This window comes from Sus scrofa, chromosome 9, assembly GCF_054392235.1.
Source record: "Sus scrofa isolate SSC_HxYL_T2T_F1_AM1 chromosome 9, Sscrofa_HxYL_maternal_Yorkshire_Landrace_v2.0, whole genome shotgun sequence".
Lineage (NCBI taxonomy): Eukaryota > Metazoa > Chordata > Mammalia > Artiodactyla > Suidae > Sus > Sus scrofa.
The window spans coordinates 130,025,367-130,048,176 of NC_139391.1; the positions used below are offsets into that span (position 1 = coordinate 130,025,367).

The window sequence follows — 22,810 nt, forward strand, 5'->3', positions numbered from 1 at the left end:
CTCTTTCCCTGCTTTTCTACCTCCCCTCTCCAGCGGAATCACCAAACAGCTCTGGGCCTCTGGACCTGTTTCAATGCCCTGGGTGGGCCTGTGGGAATCGGACCAACAAAGAATGAAGTCCAAGTGAAAAGGCCAGGCAAGAGGCAGAGCTGAAAAATTCCTATCCAGTCCATGTCACTCTTGCTTTAAAAAAATGCATCATAATAATTTAGTGCCTGGGTTACAATAATGCCTTGCATAGTGGCTATCAAGGGGGCCTTTGTTAGGCCAGGGTCATGATTGTAACTGTTAACAGCTCACATTCTTGGTGCATCCTTACTTCGGGCTCTTAAGCAAAGGGACTGGCACAACCTGAAGGACTGGGAAGGCCCTGGGTCTGCTTCCCATCCTAGAGTAGTCAGAGTCAATCACAGACCAAGGGGAAAGCAGCAGTTACCATTAATGTTGACACAAGGACCTTCTTGAAAAATTCCAATCCATAAGAGGATAAAAACATTGCTTTTTCCCTGACACGGGGCTGAAAAATGCCTACACCTGGCCAAAGGGTCTAAATGGCCCTAGCAGCCAAGGAAAAAAATATCCGCTTTCTATCTTTCCACCAAATACTCCCATTCCTAGCAAATCTATAATTGATGAGTGGAACACGTGACTTCTAGGATGGCCTGAGGTGTGAACTGTAGCTTGGATCTGTAGTAATATTCTCACCTGTCTCAACCCCCTGGGGTCTTGATACGATTCCATGCACCCTGACTTATGGCCGCATGAGTTTATATACTATCTGCCTGGTTTCTAAACTCACTTTGGCTAGTGGTTAAGTGGCACGATTCTTGCTCATCTAAGAGTGGAACCTGACTTGTGTCAGGAAGGTCTGAATGACCCTGAGAATAAAGCTTTGCCTTAGGAATGTCACGTATATTCCTGTTGACCTGCTTTAGGGAATTGCATCATCCTTGATGACATGTGCATGTGACACGAGAGTAATAACTAATCTTTCTGCTGACTTGTCTTCCTCAAAAGTCTACAATGGTTTATGAGAGAGTTAAGTCCAGTTTTGCCTTTCCTTCCATGGGGATGGTGGTAGAGACAGCAGGTTGCCTCCCCAAATCTGTCTTCTCCTTCAAGAGAGAGAGAGACTTGGGGCTCTCCACTGTGCAGAATAAAGACAACCCTTCGGCTAGGTATTGTCTTATGACTAAGTCTGGCTCATGGGCTGTGCATGGCAGTGATGGGTTCGACTTCTAAATTGTGCCCTTAAAGGGCAGGAGAGTGCCCTCTTCTCTCTGGTTTCCACTCAAAGGCTGAAATGCATCCATCCTGATGAGATGTCGTGTGTCATATGATTAAGGACAATACCTCAGAGAGGGTGGAGAAGCAACAGAGTCTCTGAAAACTGTGGAACAGAGCCACTATGCCAGCTCTGATTTTCTTTTTTTTTTTTTTGAGATGAAATAAACTTCCATTTTTTAAGTCTGGGTCTTTCCCAGTGTTGTTCTGGGCCTTTGTCACAGCTTTCTAATTAATAAAAGAACTCCTGTAATGAATGCAGCAATGCAATAGCACCATAAATAACCAATCACATGCTCATGGCTCCCACCACCACCATCACTGTTCCGCCTTCACTTAAAATAACCCGAGTGGATTCCCAGGTAGGGGTTGGTTCTGGTTTTTGGTCATTGGTGTTCACAAGGACAGCAACACAGAGGGCGCTGGTATGGTTACTGCAGACAGTTAATTGCCTACAACACTACTTGAATAGGAAGCCCATTTCCCTATATAAGAGTGTTTTTTAGGTAAAATGCACAATACAAAAGAGCTGGTTGTTTAGAGTGCTTCCATGGTGGGAGAACAACTGAATACCAACAGTACCTGCTTGCCTGCTGGAGAAAGCAAAGACGATGATGTCATCAAAGGTCCAGGTATAGTCCTGGTGCGGGGGGTAGAACATCAGCTTGTCAGACGCTTCCTTCCTGAGGTCAATTAGGAACGTGGAGTGGACCATGGGAACGGGAAAGCAGCCCAACCTCTTCCATTCCCTAATCTGAAGATAGTCTGGAGTCCGTTTATAGAAGCCCTGTAGGGAGCAAATGGGTGGGTTATGTTCTCTGATTGGAGGGCTTCCTCTTTCCCAGCCTTCTGTAAGGCTGATCCTAAGTCATCACTAGTTAAATACAAGTCTTCGAGCAAAGGTACCTTCACTCTCTTTATCTTGGTCTAAGAATCTCCAACTGAGCTCAAGAAATGCAATTTACATATAAAACATTACTAAAAGGGTTTTGTTATCAGAAGTAATTTTGGTTTAAGCATATCTCTTAAGTTTCATAAAGGTATAATTTATGTTGACTTATGATTGAATATGATGTTGAGGAGTCACAGATGGCAGAGAAGAGCAGTTAAGAGCACAGGTTCTGGGATCTGGCTGCCTGAGGTCAAATCCCACCCATTTACTGTCTGCAGGTATTGATCAGGTCACTCAACCTTTCTATGCCTAGTTCCTCATCTGTAAAACAGGAACGATGTCACTCACTCTGGGGCTGCCTGAAACAAGTAAGGTAAAACCTAAAAAATGCTTAGAATAGTGCCTAGCACTAAGAAAGCATCAGTAAATATTGGCTATTATTAAAATGACTACATCATGCTGGCTAATATTTTTAACTAAACACACCATACTTAAACATACAAACAGAGCCTTCTTTCAATGCAATTACTATTCAGTATCCTGGTGGAGCTGCTACTGCTCCATACTTTGGGGTGATTCTCCTTTGGAATATTTCCTCTGGACAAGCACATGGAACAGCCAATTCCCCTACTTTGTGGTTTTCAACATGCTTGTTTGGAGCAACCCAGTTTGTTTTCCCTCCAAATTCAACTGTTCATTCAACAAACATCTACTGAGTGCCTACTATACACCAGGCGGTATTAAATGCTAGAGACTTAGCAGTAAATTGACAAGCCAGTCTTAGCCCTCATGAGGTGTAAAATCCTCTAGAGTTTATACTCCAGCAGCATCAATTATAACTTGACCATTGCCAAGGCTCAAACCCATTCCAGAGAAGATGATGTGTCTCAACAAAACATACTTTCAAGAATGTAGAAGCTTTGAAAGATAGTTCCAAAAATGTTTTAGGTGAGAGCAGGCTTATGGAATGTGTATAAAGTTTGACAATGTCAGTGCTCTGAAGGGCACCATACCCAGTGGTGGCAAAAGTTCTCACATTTTCATTCATCAGTCACATTTCTTTAGGGTCACATTTTCGGCAATGATGACAGTACCCACGTTAGGTACTACAGCCTCTTCTCTGATTCCCCTCAGTGTCTAGGCTAGTGTTACAGCTGAGCTAATGCTCATGTTGACCACGTGATAAGGTAGAAGGATCCCAAATGAAGACTTAGAAGACAGGAGTCTTGGCATCATCTTAACCATCCCGCTGTCTGATTTCAGCCCACACGCAATCTCTTTGAGCCTAAGTTTCTTCTCCAGAAAAAGATAGGATGAAAGCAGTCTATCTCCCAGGGTTGTAGAAGGAATCACGTGTGATGAGGTCTACGAAGCTGTGTTGGGAACTGTAATGCATTATGGGAAGTATTAGTATTCCTACAATTTGTATTAGCCTTTAACTCAAGGGTCACTCAATAGCCTCAACTTATGAGTGGTCTTTCAAGGGATAAAGAGAAGACTGGTTCTTCAAAGGACTGTCTAAAAACACATGTCAAATACAAAGTTCTAGACTACTTAGGAGCAACGTTCTCAGATGGAGAAGCTTGGGAAATTCATGAGGATGATGAATCACCAAATATCCTGGGGGAAGGGAGGAAGGAAGTAGAAAAAAAAAAAAAAGAGAGAGAAGAGAGAGAGCAAGAGACTTAGTATGCTTCCTGTAGACAGGAGGACGCAAGGGATGTGTCTCTTTTTCCACATAAACCAAATGTTGTTGGTAATAATTCCCATTCATTGGCCAGACAAAACCAAGGTCACTCTGTTTTGGTTGTGTTTAAAGGCTCGGAAACCAAGGCCTGCCATAAGCTTATGAAGTCATTGGCTGTTTCTGTTTCTGCCCCAGCAGAAGCCTGACTGGGAAGGATAGAAAACCAGAAACAGAGGTAAATTAGAATTGCCCCTAAATTGCTCAGTTTTTAAGTGCAAAGTAAGTGAGTTTTTAATATTAAAGCAAATTAGACAACAGAAATCGGGAGGCTGTGGTTCCTAGGATAATCCACTTTTGTTGTTAGTGTCAATGCAGAACTCATTAAAATTATCCCAGAGCCACGTGAAACACTGTGGATTATTAACTGAGAGTGCATGAGCTTAAATGAACCTAACATAACATCTTCTCCCCAAAGGACTGAATGGCTTTGATAAATGTGACCTTAATATATCCCTAAAAGAGATATGGATAACGTGCTTTCAAAATCTCTTGGGACTGCAGGAAATAACTGTAACAAAAGGGGACTGCCCCATCCAGTGGTGTGCTAGAGCAACCGACTGTTAAATTTCCAGGAAGTTTGCAAGCCAGCTGACATGTTGGTAGCTTGAAGTCTAAAAACAAAATCCTAAAGCTAATTCTCACCATTCCAAATAAACTACAGTCAGCAAGCTTTGTATACTTTTAATAATTATGTCATCAAGTGACTGTACTGCAGTTTACTTAACCTTTCCCTTAGCTTAAACACCATTTAATTTATTTGCACAGTGGAAGTACTTACACCTTGAAAACTGGCAAATGCTACCAATCAGGGTTTCTCCCCTACAGCCAGCCAGCCAGTCATTAAACCTTTATCAGTACACCACTGTCCTCAGTCTTCATCCAAAACCAAGCCAAATATAAAAGAGGGACTGAAAAATTTAGCTCTTTTGAGCATGAGAACACAGTTTTCCCTTGGAGCATCTTTATCCTACATGGATATACACTACACTAGTCAGTTTAATTTCTCTCTTTAATTGATTAACTAAAGAATAAACAATAGGAGTTCCCTCCTGGCTCAGTGGGTGAAGAGCTTGACATTGTCATCTGCTATGGCTCAAGCTGCTGTTAAGTTGCGGGTTTGATTCCTGGCCCCAGAACTTCTGCATGCTGTGGGTGTGGCCAGTAAAATCAATCAATAAACTATAGAATCAGCCATAAACATTCACCGTAACAGATCCGTAGACTTTGAAGAGTTTACAATGGGAAAGAGAGATGACAGAAATTTAAAGTTTGTTTTTAACTTGAATTTTGTAAAAACATCTACCAGAGCAGTTCTAATTATTAGCTCTCTTTGGAAAGAAATTCAGCAACATATCAAAGGTCATTAAAACATTTAATACTCTTTGACTCACTAAATCCATGTCTCAGAAGCTATCCTAAGATAATAACATTAAATATGGGAAAAAATTATATTAATCATATGGTCCTTACGCTCGTTAAAAGTTGCAAATGACTTAAATATTTTTATATTTATTTATTTATTTTATGGCTGCATTTGTAGCACATGGATGTTCCCAGGCCACTTGATGACAGAGTTAAAAACATGCAACCTGTTATTTATGAGGTTAGAGTGGTAGGGATTAACACAATTTTTAAAAACTTTTTTCTATTTCTGGCTTTTTAGAGTGTTCTTATGTTACTTTTAATGACAAAAAATATTTAATTTTTTATGAAAACCATTGCATTTGGAATGAATAAGCAATGAGATCCTGCTGGATAGCACAGGGAACAATATCTAGTCACTTGTGATAGAGCATGGTGGAGGATAATGTGAGAAAAAGAATGTATATGTATATATGCGTGTGTGTGTGACTGGGTCACTTTGTTGTACAGTAGAAAATGTGACAGAACACTGTAAATCAACTATAATGGAACAAAGAAAAATCATCAAAAATTTTTTAAATTTATATATGAAAAATATATTTAATTTTTAAAAAATTCTGAGTCAGTGAGAAAAAAAGTAAAAATTTCAGCAAGCTTTATTGCTTAAAGTGTCTCATGCTAAGATCATTAGAATATTTTCTTGGAGTTCCCGTCGTGGCGCAGTGGTTAACGAATCCGACTAGGAACCATGAGGTTGTGGGTTCGATCCCTGGCATTGCTCAGTGGGTCGAGGATCCGGCATTGCCGTGAGCTGTGGTGTAGGTTGCAGACTCGGCTCGGATCCTGTGTTGCTGTGGCTCTGGCGTAGGCCAGTGGCTACAGCTCCGATTAGACCCCTAGCCTGGGAACCTTCATATGCCTCGGGAGTGGCCCAAGAAATGGCCAGAAAAAAAAAAAGAATATTTTCTTCATCATCCTTTAATACAGAAGAGCTCACTGGGTTGTGGCAGTGGACCTGGACTTACCTCCTTTCCCGAAAATGCTTGCTCTGGTAACACAATGGCAGGGGTCTTTTAAGGGAGAAAATCATAAAAAAAGTTGACGGGGCTACTGTTGACACATGGCTGCCCTGTTAAAACTCACAACTTCTGATCAATGAGCTGAAAGACTTGCCTGAGGTGTGATTCCGCACCAGAAATTGGAGTACAGGCCCCGGGACTCCAGCATGGGGGCCACGATGGTTTTGTTTTCTGCCATCAATAGACTGAGGGTCTGCGGATTCGTCAGGAAGTTGTCAACATCTATGAACTAGGAAAAGAAAAGGACGACATCAGAGGAAGAGGCACTTTTCAGTGATGGGTACGAGAGTAAAGCCAACCCTGGCCTGATAATCACAGAAACTTGGTCATGACAGATGGTCTATCCATGTCTGTATCACGGAAGCCCATTGCAGCTGGATGGCTTTCATTCAGGCAAAACGCAGCTAGTCTAACTTTCACATGTTCAGCTTTGCCTAAGGCACCAAGCAATGAATTGGTCATACCGTAATGGGCACATCCTCAACCAGGACGCAGCATACACCTTGGTTGGGGGTTTAAGTGTAAGGCACAAATGGCTCCCCAGCCCTTAGTGATCCACACACTTCCTGAGTGCCCATTCTCAGTACAAATGGACAGACCTAATTAGCTTGTCTATAGTAAGGCCAAAACGGCCCACAATAGATCCGTCAATGCTCTTTTAATGTTACAATGAGAATTCTTGTTTAAAGTACACTAAATCAACCCATGTTAACCAAAGAAGCTATTTTGCATTCTTACCAGAAGCCCATGTTAACATTGACTCATTTACAGGGACAGGATAACCACAGTTTCAGTCATATAAAATAATCACACTTAAAAACAATTAAAATGGTAGGTTTTATGTTATGTATATTTTCTCATGCAAGCACAAAATAAATAATCAAAAGCTTTCATTCTTGGAGTTCCCATGGTGGCTCAGCGGGTTAAAAACTAATATAGTGTCCATGAGGATGCAGGTTCGATTCTTGGCCTTGATCAGGGGGTTAAGGATCTGGCATTGCTGTGGCTGTGGCATAGGCTGGCAGCTGCAGCTCCAATTCAACCCCTAGCCCAAGAACTTTCATATGCTTCAGGTGCAGCCCTAAAAAGAAAAAGAAAAAAAAAAAGCCTTCATTCTTATAATAAGCAACCTGTTTATAAAAAATTTTGTAGGTCAGGAATTGTATACTTCGATGACATTTAAATAGCTATACAATGTTAAATATCACCACAATTTGAAAACCTCTACAAAATTACTTGTATTGAGTTTGTGTGTGTGTGTGTGTGTGTGTGTGTGTATCTGATTAATTACTGGGCTGATTTTGTTGTGGTTGAGGAGCTAGGGACAGACATAGGTGCAAAGTATTCCCTTTAGGATCTAAGAGTCTAGTAACAGAGAACAGACATCCATTAATTTAATGAAAAATTACTGGCTTTGCTTTATTGGTGTCATTTCTCGTGTTGTACTGGAAAATGTGTACCAAAAGAATTAATAGATCTGTGGGGGCCACAGATGAAGAACTAGGTTCCCATAAGTTTGTGGGGAGAAAAGCCTTCATCAATTTTCAAAAGGGAGTTGGGATGGTAGCTCCTTGCTGCCCAGGGAGCTGTCCTTTCCAATTGAGACAGGTTTCTGGAAGACAAGAATGGGATAAAACATTGATTTGTGGTTTGATGACTATCTTTAGTGTTGTATTTGAGTTGATTTTTCTTTGTGTATCAACAATAAATTTTTGGTTTGCAAGGTATTCTGAAGTTTTGATATGAGTCTATATGTATATAAGATTGTTTTAAGTTGTTGGTCTCTTAATTGCAAGTTCATCTCCAGTGTCCTGCATTTGTACCCACCTCTTCTCATGATTTCTGATTTTGGTGGTATAATTGTGCCTGGATGATTTTGTATCTTTACTGAATATATACTTTTACTGGTGAGCCTTGTCATTTGTGGAATTTTTGTTTCCTGTTGCTATCTTTTCTTTTCTGCCTAGAGAAGTTCCTTTAGTATTTGTTGTAAGGCTGGTTTAGCGTCACTGAATTCTCTCAGCTTTTGCTTATCTGTGAAGCTTTTGATTTCTCCTTCAAATCTGAATGAGAGCCTTTCTGGGTAAAGTAATCTTGGTTGGAGGTTTTTTCCTTTCATCACATTAAGTATATCATGCCACTCCCTTCTGGCCTGCAGAGTTTCTGCTGAAAAATCTGCCAATAACCTTATTGGGGTTCCCTTGTATGTTACTTGTTCTTTTCCCTAGCTGCTTTCAAGATTTTCTCTTTGTCTTTAATTTTGGTCAGTTTGATTAATATGTGTCTCGGTGTATTCCTCCTGGGGTTTATTTTATATAGTACTCGTTGTGCTTTCTGGACTTGAGTGAGTGGTTCCTTTTCCATGTTAGGGAAGTTTTCAGCTATTATCTCTTGGAATATTTTTTCTGTCCCCTTCTCTCTCTCTTCTCCTTCTGGCACCCCTATAATATGGATGTTGGTGCATTTAATGTTGTCCCAGAGTTCTCTGAGACTCTCCTCATTTCTTTTAAATCTTTTTTCTCTTTTCTGTTCTGCACCCATAATTTCTACTAATCTGTCCTCCACCTCACTTATTCGTTCTTCTGCTTCCTGTATTCTGCTATTAGCTGCTTCTAGTGATTTTTTTATTTCAGTGATTGTATTTTGCATCTCTTCTTGTTTAAGTTTTATATCTTGCATCTCTTTGCTCAGTGTTTCCTGTAAATTATCCATCTTTGCCTCCAGTTTACTTCCAATGCCTTGCATCATCTTCCATATCAATAATCTAAAGTCTTTTTCCTGGAGGCTGAGAATCTCCTCATTGCTTAGCTGATTTTCTGGGGTTTTTCCTTTCTCCCTCATCTGAGTTATAGTTCTCTGTCTTTTCATTTTTATAGGTTTTTGGTGTGGTGACCTTTTTACAGATAATAGAGTTGTAGCTTCTCTTACTTCTGGTGTCTGCCCCCTTGTGGCTGAAGTTGGTATGGGGGCTTGCTGTAGGCTTCCTCATGGGAGGGGCTGATGCCTGCCCACTGGTGGGTGGAGCTGATTCTAATTCCTCTGGTGGGTGGGGCTTAGTCTCTGGATGGGATTAGAGGCAGCTATGTGCCTGAGGGGTCTTTAGGTAGCTTGGTTACTGAGGGGTGGGGCTGTGATCCCACCTGGATTGTTGTTTGCCCTGGGGCTTCTCAGCAGCTGACTGATGGGTGGGGCCAGATTTTCCCAAAATGGCCACCTCCAGAGAAAGGCATGGCTGCTGAATATTCCCAAGAGCTTTGCTTTCAATGTCCTTCCCTCACAACAAGCCACATTCACCCCTGTTTTCCCAGGATGTCCTCCAAGGACTGCAGTCAGGTTTGACTGAGATTTCTATGGCGACTTTGCTTTGCCCTGGGACCCAGTGGAGGTGAAATTCTGTGTGTGCCTTTTAAGAATGGGGTTTCCATTTCCCCCAGTCCCGTGGAGCTCCCACGCACAAGCCACACTGGCCTTCAATGCCAGATACTCCAGGGGCTCTTTCTCCCAGTGCCAGATACCCACATGTGAGAGTTTGATGTGGGGCTCAGAACTCTCACTCCTGTAGGTGAGTCTCTGTGAACCAGTTAGATTTCAGTCTGTGGGGCTTCCCACCCGGGAGGTATGGGGTTGTTTATATTATGAAATCACCCCTCCTACCTCTTGATGTGGCCTCCTATTTTTCTTCTGGAGTAGGATAACTTTTTTAAGGTGTCTGGTCCATTTGGGTGAAGATTTCTCAGCCTTTAGTTGTGAACTTTGTTGTTTTTAGAAGAGAAGTTGAGCTCCAGTTCTTCTATTCTGCCATCTTAATCCCATCTTAAGTAGTTTGATTTTTATGCTAACATCGATTCCTAATTGTCAAGCCCAGCATTGGACACCTCTCAAAGTTCTAAAGAAAGTAATGGAATCTTTTCATGGAGAGAAATTTTCCAGGAGAGTCTGGCATAATTAGGAGTAACTGGGAAGCTAAGCAAGAGATGCCAATCTGCCGAAACTCAGGAGCAAAAGGGAATAGCATTTCTGGGCTGTTCATCTGCGTCTCTTTTTATGTAATGAATTTCTCATATCCTCAAAATTCTTGTAAAAAGTTTAGACCTTTTATATTGCTTTACCCATATCATTCCCTATGAAATAAAAAGACTTAAAGGTTCTGATGCCTACTGTATGAAAGAGGTCAGATAATTTAGGAGTCGATTTGCTTACTCACTAAAAATGCATGTGAGGAATGGGTCTGAGATGAAATCCAGGTATTCTGATATTAAGTTCTCCAAAATTTTTCTTGTACCTTTATTAAAAAGCTGAGGAGGTGATGGGTAAGAAAGTTGTTTTGATTGCTCCCACAGTCCTAGATTATCAGCAGTTGATTTGGACACATTCTAGCTAATTGTCTAGAAATTAAACATCTGTTTTTACCAGAATGTAGTCTGACCATTTTTCCCTCGCAGTTCGAAGGGCCGCCTGTCGTAGTTTCATCACATGGGCAAAACGGGAACCGGGCCAGTGCTTTGGTCCAATCTCATCAGGATAAGACCTATAATAATTATTATATTATTATTATAATTTTTAGAATGGCTATATATTCCAGGTACTATGTACCAACTCACTTAAGCTTTCATTAGTAACCCTAGGAAGTCGATAATATTATGGTTATCATTATCCCATTATTACAGATAAGAAACTGGAGCAAGGAGAGATTAAGCAATTTGCTGTTTCCCATACACATGAATCTTTTTTTTTTTTTTTTTTTTTTTTTTTTTTTGTCTTTTGAGGGCTGCACTCAAGCCATACAGAGGTTCCCAGGCCAGGGGTCGAATTGGAGGTATAGCTTCCAGCCTACACCACAGCAACAGCAATGCAGGATCCAAGCTGCTGCAACCTATACCACAACTCACAGCAGTGACCTACACCACAGCTCACAGCAACACCAGATCCTTAACTCACTGAGCCAGGCCAGGGATCAAACCCGAATCTTCATGGATACTAGGAGGGTTCATTAACCTCTCAGCCACGACAGGAATTCCCACATGAATCCCGATGTAGCATATCTCAGTTCTCATCAGAGTTCACTGAGTCCTTATGATGTAAGTGCTAACTCTCCCCAATTCACAGATGCGGAAATCGGTTAAGTTGGTTCAGTCATTTGCCTAATGTTACACAGCTAATAAGGGGCAGAGTCAGGATTTGAATCCAGGCGTAACCCTAAAGTTCATGTTCCCAGACACTGTTTTATACATTCTGCCATCAGAAGAATTCGAAAATGTCACAGCGTCAAAATATGAGTTTCCCAGGAAAAACAAAGGTGTAGTTTAGGTAGTCAAGTCTCAGTAAAGGAGTCCTCAGAGCCACAGGCTGTGTCCCCCAGATGGAGTGAGATGACGGAACAGATGCATAATGTTGGGGTCTCTACCTACATGCACAAGGCAGCCAGGTCAGGACTCACCCATCATGACAGAGGCATACCCTCGAGAACCCCTCTGAAAGCCCCCAACTGGTGTGGACGTTGATAAAGTCTCAGTGGCCCCAAATTGGCCACCACTCCAAGTTCTTGCAGCTGCAGCGGCAGTATATTTGCCTCAGTAAATGAGAAGCCACAAAAACAATGAGATCATTACCATACAGGTCATTAATAAAACTATTAACTGCACGGGAATTCTCTGGAATGTCTTCCCCAATTACTATTATTATTATTATTGTCTTTTTGTCATTTCTAGGGCCGCTCCCGCAGCATATGGAGGTTCCCAGGCTAGGGGTCCAGTCAGAGCTGTAGCCGCCAGCCTACACCAGAGCCACAGCAACACCGGATCCTTAACCCACTGAGCAAGGCCAGGGATCAAACCCGCAACCTCATGGCTCCTAGTTGGATTTGCTAACCACTGAGCCACAACGGGAACTCCCCTCCCTAATTATTATTTCTATAAAAATCAGTGAAATTTCTGCCTTTTTTGAATATGTTTCCCCCCAAAATAACATCCCTGATATTTCTCACACTGACTTTAGCATACAATAAATATATTTAGTCAAAATCTGGCTACGGAGAAAATTATCTGATACAAGTCTTTCTGGGCCAGTCTAATTAGGTCAAATTCCTTTATAAGGAATTCGAAAAGAGTGTTCAAATTTTTTTTTATAGTATTCAAATTTTTTGGTTAAATTTTGCTCAATATATGGATCATATGCTGAGATTCGAGAGAGATATATATGTAGATATGTATATACATATACATAATAAAAATATTATATAGACTAGAAGAACAAAAATTCATTCTGGAATGTCATTTAATTACTTATTTATTTATTGCAGCATATGGACATTCCCGGGTCAGGGGTCAAATGAGAGCTGCAGTGGCAGGTCTACAGCACAGCCACAGCAATATGGGAACTGAGCTGCATCTGCAACCTATGCCACAGCTTGTGACAACGACAGATCCTCAGGCCACTGAGTGAGGCCAGAGATTGAACCTGAATCTCATAGACAGTATGTTGAGTTCTTAACCCACTGAGCCACAACAGGAAACCCTGGAACAGCATTTATTATTACTGTAATACAAATATTGTTTTCAATAAATGATTTATCCTGGGCAAAATTTCAGCAACTTGATTCACCCTACTTCTATGATTCCTAAAGCTGGAATTACATTAGCCTTGGAACATTTAGAGTTGTAAGTTTTATATTATTCATATTCTCATCTATGTATTTGTTCACCCAACATATATTAATTTAGTGCCAACCAAGAACAAAGCATTGAGTAAAACAGAAAGTATTTGTATATTTTAGCCCCAGCCAAAGAAGTCAAAAAATACTTAGAGGAGTTCCCGTTGTGGCTCAGTGGTTAACGAATCCGACTAGGAACCATGAGGTTGCGGGGTCGATCCCTGGCCTCACTCAGTGGGTTAAGGATCTGGCATTGCCGTGAGCTGTGGTGTAGGTGGCAGACACGGCTCAGATCTGGCATTGCTGTGGCTGTGGCATAGGCCGGTGGCTACAGCTCTGACTGGACCCCTAGTCTGGGAACCTCCATATGCCATGAGTGCGGCCCTAGAAAAGACAAAAAAAGAAAAAAAAAAATCCTTAGAAAAATGCCTGAATTAGATAGCTAATGTTAGTTAAGTTTATTGTTGTCCAAAATAAGATGATATAGGAAATAAGCAATATGAGTGTTGGAAGAAGGTAGATCTTTGTAACTGGAGTGATTAGCAACAGCTTTGGGTAGCAGGTGGGATTTGGGATAAGAGCTGGTTACAATGAAAGGAAGGAAAGCTTGGGGTTGAAAAAAAGGAATATCTGGATAAAGCAGCTTTCTTTTAGGAAATATTGATGAACAGGTATGCATGCTAAGTTTATGGACTCTTTAAAAAATACAATCAGTTCTTTTGCATCATTTTATTAGATTAAAATGACTTATTCACAAAATAGAAACAGACTCAAAGATTTCCAAATCAAACTTAGGGTTGCCAAAGGGGATATGCTGGGAGCAGGGGCAAGGGATGGATTGGGAGGTTGTGATTGGCATATGTACACTACCATGTATAAAATCAATAAGTAACAAGGACCTACTGTACAGCACAGGGAAATCTATTCAATACTCTGTGAAAGCCTATATGGGGAAAGAATCTAAAAAACGAATGGACATATGTGTATATGCATAGCTGATTCACTTTACTGTGCACCTGAAAATAACACAACATTGTAAGTTAAGTATACTTCAATAAAATTCACTTAAAAAAAAAAAAAAGCAGAGTTCCTGTCGTGGCTCAGCAGAAACGAATCTGACCAGGAACCAAGAGGTTGCGGGTTTGATCCCTGGCATCACTCAGTGGGTTAAGGATCTGGCGTTGCTGTGAGCTGTGGTGTAGGTCGCAGATGTGGCTAAGACCCCGCATTGCTGTGGGCCTCTGGCGTAGGCTGGTAGCATCAGCTCCGATTAGACCCCTAGCCTGGCGAACTCCATAAGCTGTAGGTGCGGCCCTGGAAAGACAAAAAAAAAAGAAAAGAAAAGAAGAGAAAAGAAAAGAAAGCGAAAACAGGAGTTCCCACTGTGGTACAATGGGATGAGCACTGTTTTGGGAGCACTGAGAGGCAGGTCTGATCCCTAGCCCAGCATAATGGGTTCAGGATCTGGCATTGCTGCAGCTGTGGCTTAGGTCACAACTATAGCTCGGATCTGATCCATGGCCTGGGAACTCCACATGCTGTGGGATTGGCCAAAAAAAGAAAAAAATATAAAAACAAAAAACAAAATACAATCAGGGGTTCCTATTGTGTCTTGGTGGGTTAAGAACCTGACATAGTGTCTATAAGGATGCAGATTCGATCCCTGTCCCTGCTCAGTGGGTCAAGGATCTGGCGTTGCTGCAAGCTGCAGTATAGATGAAAGATGTAGCATGGATCCAGCATTGCTGTGGCGGTGGTGTAGGTTGGGAGCTGCAGCACAGATTTGACCCCTAGCCTGGGAATTTCCATATGCCAAAAAAAATTTTTTTTAGTAAAATAAATAAAATAAAATAAGACGATCAAGTATTTGATCTGTAGGTTCAAATATCAGGTATTTAATTATACAATAAATAATATACAATTATCCATAAAATTATAGATATAGAATATGAAATTTACACAATATATAACATATCAGATATCTAATCTATAGGTACTGGAGAGTCACTGAAGCCTTTTTCATAGAAAAACAGAATCATATCATGAATAGTTTATATAGACTAATTGGACAGTATGGTATGTAGGATGACTGGAAGATGGAAGCAACTAAGAAATTGCTGTGGCAAAGATTGGAAACAATGCAAATGTCCATCAGTAGGAGGTTGATTAAATAATTTTGGTACATCCATATAATGGATACTCTGCTGTCACAAAAATAATGAAGATCTGGAGTTCCTGTCATGGCTCAGTGAAAACGAATCTGACTGGCATCCATGAGGATGCAGGTTTGATCCCTGACCTTGCTCAGTGGGTTAAGGATCCGGCGTTGCTGTGAGCTGTGGTGTAGGTTGCAGATGTGGCTTCGATCCTCAGTTGCTGTGGCTGTGGTGTAAGCCAGCAGCTACAGCTCCACTTTTACTCCTAGCCTTGGAACCTCCATATGCCACAGGTGCAGCCCTAAAAAGACAAAAGACCAAAAAAAAATTAATAATAATAATGAAGATGCTCCTTAATAATTGCTGTGGCATGATCACCACACTATGAAAAGTAAAAAAGCAAGGTGTATGGAAAAAGTATACAAATTATCACTATGATCCCCCAAGTATAATTAATTCATACTCAAAATATGAATACATAATATCAATATTTTAAAATATGTACTGCTGTGGTAGTTTACTTAGGAACTAATGAAAACCTGAACTTGGCTGGTAGCTGCAGGAGTAAAGAGGAAGAAAGACATGAAGATTTGTCAAGAAGGAAGGGGCAGATCTTTGAAACTCACTAGATACAAAGATGAAAGACAAGAAAAAGTCACAGGTGCATCCAAGATTGGAAGGCTAACTGGCTGGAAATGAGGTGGGTGGGGAAGGGTAAATGATGAGTTCACAAAATGTTCACTCGCTACTCACTCAGGTTCATCCATAGGCCTCCACTCCACATAGTGATAGGCTCTCTGTACGTTCTTCAACCACTCCCTGAGTATTTCTGTTGTGTTATCCACATTGTGATCAGTGGCTGCCCTGCATGAGAAAAAGAATACAGTTCAGTGAGTATGTCATCCAAAGAAAGAGGGGGAAATCCAAAGGACCCCAGATGAACTGAAAGGAGAATGGCCAGCTCCAGAAATTGTGCATATGAAAATGACTCCCTTTGGTCCAAACTAGATAATGAATTTCTAAAATGAGAGATACTGCTTAAAACCATCTCTGTGTCATTAGACCTGTAAGCAAGACGGCCAACAGTAGAATCAATAAGTGATTGTACTAAAACAGTACAAACATAAAATGAATTAAACAAGAGTTAGTTAACTAATATTCTTGGAAAGTTCCCCCCCCCTTTTTTTTTTGGCCTTGCCCACAGCAAATTCCCAAGCCCAGGATTGAAACTGCACGAGAACAGCAACCCAACCTGTTGCAGTGGTGACGATGCCAGCTCCTTAACCTGCTGTGCCACAAGGAAACTCTGCCTAGTTGTTTTCATTTTAAGTTATCCAAGATGTACACTCAGCCTTTGAACTTCAATAACAATGGCCCTCAAATTAAGCAATTATTCAGTTGCATCTTCATTTCAAGTCCAACAAAATTTTTAGTCAGTGCTGCTTTAATCACATGCACTAGAGGCCAAAGTCATGGTAACAGACCTTAGCATAAAATTCAAAATCCAAGGTATCTCCAGCTATCTATTTTAGCTTAACTCTACCATCATTTACACAAAATACAGTACCTTCAAAAGTCTTCAAACAACGCATACAAAACTGGTTTCTGTTCTACCTTGAAAGTTTAACAAACTGATGTACTTAAAAAAGAGCTTAACTCACTTATTAAAACAAACATATTTTCAAAGTGAATCACAAAGCAAATTCATGCTCTGTATAAGATACACACCTAAAACAAAGTTATTCACTTTCTGTACTGTAGAAAATTGCCAGAACCAGCTGTAAACCAGCTATAATGGAAAAAATAAAAACCATTTAAAAAATACAATAAAATAAAACAAAATTATTCAGAATGCCTAAAGATGAACAGATGTTCTAATTAATTTGAAAAGAAAGAAGGAATTCAGGGGTTGTAAGCTTGACATCAAATAAGGTAGAATTCAGGCCAAAAATTATTGAACATGACAAAGGGAGATAACAATTATAATAATAATTATAAAGGATTTGATTCACATCAAAGATATAATAAATGTGAATATCCATGTAACTTCATATAGTATGGGGCTGGTAAACTTTTCTTTATGGCCAGATAGTGACTATATTAGGCTTGTAGACCATACATTCTCTGTTGCAACTACTTAACTCTGCTATTGTAGCAATGAAGCAGCCACACACAATACATAAAGGACTAAGCATTGCTGTGTGCCCATAAAGCTTTATTTACAGACATAAGCAGCTGGTCTGCAGGCTGTGGTTTGTCTATAGCAGAAAGTATAGAAACTGCAAAGAAAAACAAGCACCAATGATGAGAGATGTTAATATACCACTTTCAGTTGAAGAAAGTGCAAATGGGAAGAAAGTAAATACACAGAGGACCTACAGAACACAGCAATAGAGGATAACATTTTTCTTTCTTTCTTTTTTTGTCTTTTTGCCATTTCTATGGCTGCTCCTGCGGCATATGGGGGTTCCCACGCTAAAGGTCTAATCAGAGCTATAGCCGCCGGCCTATGCCAGAGCCACAGCAACGCAGGATCCGAGCCATGTCTGCAACCCACACCACAGCTCACGGCAACACCGGATCTTTAACCCACTGAGCAAGGGCAGGGATCGAACTCGCAACCTCATGGTTCCTAGTCAGATTCGTTAACCACTGCGCCACGACGCGAACTCCCAAGCTTTTTCTTAAGTGCTCTTGAAACATTTACCAAAAATTCACCAACAATCACACTACGAAGAAAGCCTCTATGAAAATGGAATAATATAAACAGTTTTATAGACTCTAACCACAATGTTGTAAAACTAGAAATTAGTAATAAAACAAAACCACTAAAATTCCATTAGAAGCTCTATATTAAGCAATTATTGAAATTAGTGAAAGAAGAAATACAAATCAACTTTGGAACGTCTATAAACAAATAATGAAAACACTAGATATCAGCATTTGGAAATACAATTAAAGCAGTGGTCAGAGAAAAATTCAGTCTTATATCCTTAAACCAATAAAAATAAATGAGTTGACTCTCAACCCAAAAAGCTAGGGGAAAAAAAAGCAGTAAAACAAACAAGACTAAACAAATAAAGACAGAAAGTCATAAGGTAAGAAAATCAAAAAGAAAACTAATTTTTTTAAGGTGTTACTTTTTGAGAAAAAAAAATCAACAAAAGACAACCACTAGTTAATTTAACCAAAAACAACATAAATATTAAATATAAGAAATGAAAAAAAAATAAAAAAATAAATGTAAGAAATGACAAAAATGAGAGAAATACCATCGATATGAAAGAAATTTTTTTAACGAATCATAAGCTATTACTTTGTACAACTCAATGAAAAATAATTTGACTCAATGAAATGCTGAAAGCATTTCCTCTAAGATCAGGAACAAGAAGACAAGGATGTCCCTTCCTGCCACTTCCATTCAGCATAGTTTTGGAAGTCTCAGTCATAGCAATCAGAGAAGAAAAAGAAATAAAAGGAATCCAAATTGGAAAAAAAGTAAAACTGTCACTGTTTGCAGATAACATGATATTATATACAGAAAATCCTAAAGATGCTACCAGTACACCACTAGAGTTCATCAACGAGTTCAGTAAAGTTGCAGGATACAAAATTAACTGTTGCATTTCTATAGATTAACAATGAAAGATCAGAAAGAAATTAGGGAAACAATCTTATTTACTACCACATCAAAAAGAATAAAATACCTAGGAATAAACCTACCTAAAGAGACAAAAGGGAGTTCCCGTTGTGGCGCAGTGCAAACAAACTGCCTAGTAAACCATGGCGGGTTCCATCCCTGGCCGCGTTCAGTGGGTTAAGGATCCAGCATTGCCATGAGCTGTGGTATAGGTTGCAGACGTGGCTCGGATCCTGCGTTGCTGTGGCTGCAGTGTAGACCAGCAGCTGTAGGTGATTCAACCCCTAGCCTGGGAACTTCCACGTGCCCATGGATGTGGCCCTAAAAAGCAACCAGAACAAAAGTATGGTAATGATACACAAGCAGAAATGTAGATCAGTGGAACTGGAGAGAAAGCCCGGAAATAAACCACACTCCTATGGTCAATGAAGCTATGTCAAAGGAAGCAAGAATATGCAATGGAAAAAACACTCTCTTCAGTGAGTGATGCCGGGAAAACTGGAGAGCTACATGTACAACAGTGAATCTGGAATGTTTGCTAACACCATACACAAAAATAAACTCAAAATGGATTAAAGACCTAAACTCAATATTGCATATAAAACTCTCAGAGGAAAACAGACAGAACACTCTTTGACATAAATTGTAGCAATATCTTTTTGGAATCCACCTCCCAGAGTAATGAAAATAAATACAAAAATAAACAAATGGGAAGTAGTTAAACGTAAAAGCTTTTGCTCAGCAAAGGAAACCATAAACAAAACAAAAGGACAACCCATAGAATGGGAGAAAATATTTGCAAACAAAGGGATTAATTTCCAAAATATACAAACAGCTCACACAACTTGATATATATATTTTTTAAAAATCAAAAAATGTGCCGAAGATCTAAACAGACATTTCTCCAAAGAAGACATACAGGTGGCCAATAGGCACATGACAAGATGCTCAACATTGCTAATTATTTGAGAAATGCCAATCAAAATTACAATGAGGTATTGCCTCACGCCAGTCAGAATGGCCGTCATCAAAAAGTCTACAAACAGGATTTCCCATTGTGGCTCAGGGGGTGAAGGACTCAACATTGTCTCTGTGAGGATGCAGGTTTGATCACCAGCCTCACTAAGTGGGCTAAGTATTGGGTGTTGCAATGGCTGTGGCATAAGCTGCAGCTGCAGCTCCAGTTCCACCCCTAGCCTAGGGACTTCCATATGCCATAAGTACAGCCATAAAAAGAAAAAAAAAAGTCCACAAACAATAAGGGCTAGAAAGGATGTGGAGAAAAGGGAACTCTCCTACACGGTTGTTGGGAATGTATATTGGTATAATCACTATAGAGAACCGTATGGAACTTCCTTAAAAGACTAAAAATAGAACTATCACAAATGATCCAGAAATTCCACTCCTGGGCATATATCCAGACAAAAATGTAATTCAAAAAGACACATGCACCTCAATGTTCACCATAATACTCTTTACAATAGCCAAAACAGTGAAGCAACCTAAATGTCCATTGACAGAGGACTGAATAAAGAAGATGTTGTGTATATATATATATACACATACACAAAGGAATATTATTCAGCAATAAAAAGGAATGAAATAATGCCATTTGCAGCAACATGGGCAGACCTAGAGATTATCATACTAAGTGAAGTAAGACAGACAAAGAAAAATAATATATGATATCACTTATTTGTGGAATCTAAAAAAAAAAATTATATTTTAGAAAACAAACTTATGTTTACCAAGGGGGAAAGGTCGGGGTGGGTGGGGATAAATTAAGAGTTTGGGGTTAATATATATATGTTACTATACATAAAATAGATAATCAACAAGGACCTACTGTATAGTACAGAGAACTCAACTCAATATTCTGTAATAATCTATATAGGAAAAGAATCTGAAAAAGAATGGATATATGTATATGTATAAGTGAATCACTTTGCTGTACATCTGAAATATAACATTGTAAATCAAGTATACTCCAAAATAAAATAAAAATTTTTTAAATAAACTTGAAAACTAAATATAATGCAATATTTCCTAGCAAAATGCATGTCAGTAAAATTGACTTCTGCAGCAATATAAAACTTAAATAGAACAATTTTCTTAGAGGAAAGAAAGGAGAAAAAAGAAAACACTAGGCCCAGATGGCTTCATGGGGGAATTCTACCAGATATCTTAATAGATTAGATATTTCCGGTGCTATGCAGCTTGTTCTCCAGGGCATAAGAGAAAAAAAAATGAAAACTCCAAGTCCTTTTAATAATGTGAGTACAATGTTGATATCTAAACCTGATAAAGATACACATACTCAACTACATATCAATATCTTTCAATTAATATACTGTAAAAATCTAAATAAAATATTGCAAACAGGAGTTCCCGCCGTGGCGCAGTGGTTAACGAATCCGACTAGGAACCATGAGGTCGCGGGTTCGGTCCCTGCCCTTGCTCAGTGGGTTAATGATCCGGCGTTGCCGTGAGCTGTAGTGTAGGTCGCAGACGCGGCTCGGATCCCGCGTTGCTGTGGTTCTGGCGTAGGCCGGTGGCTACAGCTCCGATTCAACCCCTAGCCTGGGAACCTCCATATGCCGCGGAAGCGGCCCAAGAGATAGCAACAACAACAACAACAACAACAACAAAAAGACAAAAGACAAAAGACAAAAAAAAAAAAATATATTGCAAACAGCATTAAGAAAATACTATGTAGCACGGCCTAAGAGTAAGGACATCCATTAGTATAATTCACTATGTTAACAGAATTAAAGAAAAATCATATGACTATTTCTGTAAATGCTATAAAGGCCTTTACCAAAATTCAACTGCTATTCCTGACTTCTTTCATTTTTTTATTTTATTTTATTTTTTATTTTTCCTGCTGTACAGCATGGGGATCAAGTTACTCTTACAAGTATACATTTTTTTTCCCACCCTTTGTTCTGTTGCAACATGAGTATCTAGACATAGTTCTCAATGCTACTCAGCAGGACCTCCTTGTAAATCTATTCCAAGTTATATCCGATAACCCCAAGCTCCGGATCCCTCCCACTCCCTCCCTCTCCCTTCAGGCAGCCACAAGTCTATTCTTCAAGTCCATGATTTTCTTTTCTGTGGAGATGTTCATTTGTGCTGTATTTTAGATTCCAGTTATAAGTGATATCATATGGTATTTGTCTTTCTGACTCATTTCACTCAGTATGAGAGTCTCTAGTTCCATCCATGTCGCTGCAAATGGCATTATTTTGTTCTTTTTTATGGCTGAGTAGTATCCATTGTGTATATATACCACCTCTTCCGAATCCAGTCATCTGTCGATGGACATTTGGGTTGTTTCCATGTCCTGGCTATTGTGAATAGGGCTGCAATGAACATGCAGGTGCATGTGTCTCTTTTAAGTAGAGTTTTGTCCGGATAGATGCCCAAGAGTGGGATTGTGGGGTCATATGGAAGTTCTACGTATAGATTTCTAAGGTATCTCCAAACTGTTCTCCATAGTGGCTGTACCAGTTTACATTCCCACCAGCTGTGCAGGAGGGTTCCCTTTTTTCCACAACCCCTCCAGCACTTGTTATTTGTGGACTTCTTAATGATGGCCATTCTGACAGGTGTGAGGTGGTATCTCGTGGTAGTTTTGATTTGCATTTCTCTTATAATCAGCGATGTTGAGCATTTTTTCATGTGTTTGCTGGCCATCTGTATATCTTCCTTGGAGAACAGTCTATTCAGGTCTTTTGCCCATTTTTCCATTGGTTGATTGGCTTTTTTGCTGTTGTATAAGTTGTTTATATATTCTAGAGATTAAGCCCTTGTCCGTTGCATCGTTTGAAACTATTTTCTCCCATTCTGTAAGTTGTCTTTTTGTTTTCTTTTTGGTTTCCCTTGCTGTGCAAAAGATTTTCAGTTTGATAGGCCCCATGGGTTTATTTTTGCTCTAATCTCTATTGCTTTGGGAGACTGACCTGAGAAAATGTTCATGATGTTGATGTCAGAGAGTG

General features: G+C 39.8%; 1 protein-coding gene across 2 annotated transcripts in view; it reads right to left on the bottom strand.

Moving 5' to 3' along the window:
- The window catches only part of COLGALT2 (collagen beta(1-O)galactosyltransferase 2), a 142,645-nt gene that overhangs the window by 48,787 nt on the left and 71,048 nt on the right, over positions 1-22,810 (bottom strand). For both annotated transcript variants that reach the window (XM_084977964.1, XM_003482738.5), the window contains 4 exons: positions 15,923-16,033; positions 10,775-10,892; positions 6,459-6,593; positions 1,867-2,071 (listed from right to left, as the gene is read on the bottom strand). In XM_084977964.1, the coding sequence (XP_084834090.1) occupies positions 1,867-2,071; positions 6,459-6,593; positions 10,775-10,892; positions 15,923-15,936 (472 nt within the window). In that variant the 5' untranslated portion in view covers positions 15,937-16,033. The remainder of the gene's footprint in view (positions 1-1,866; positions 2,072-6,458; positions 6,594-10,774; positions 10,893-15,922; positions 16,034-22,810) is intronic.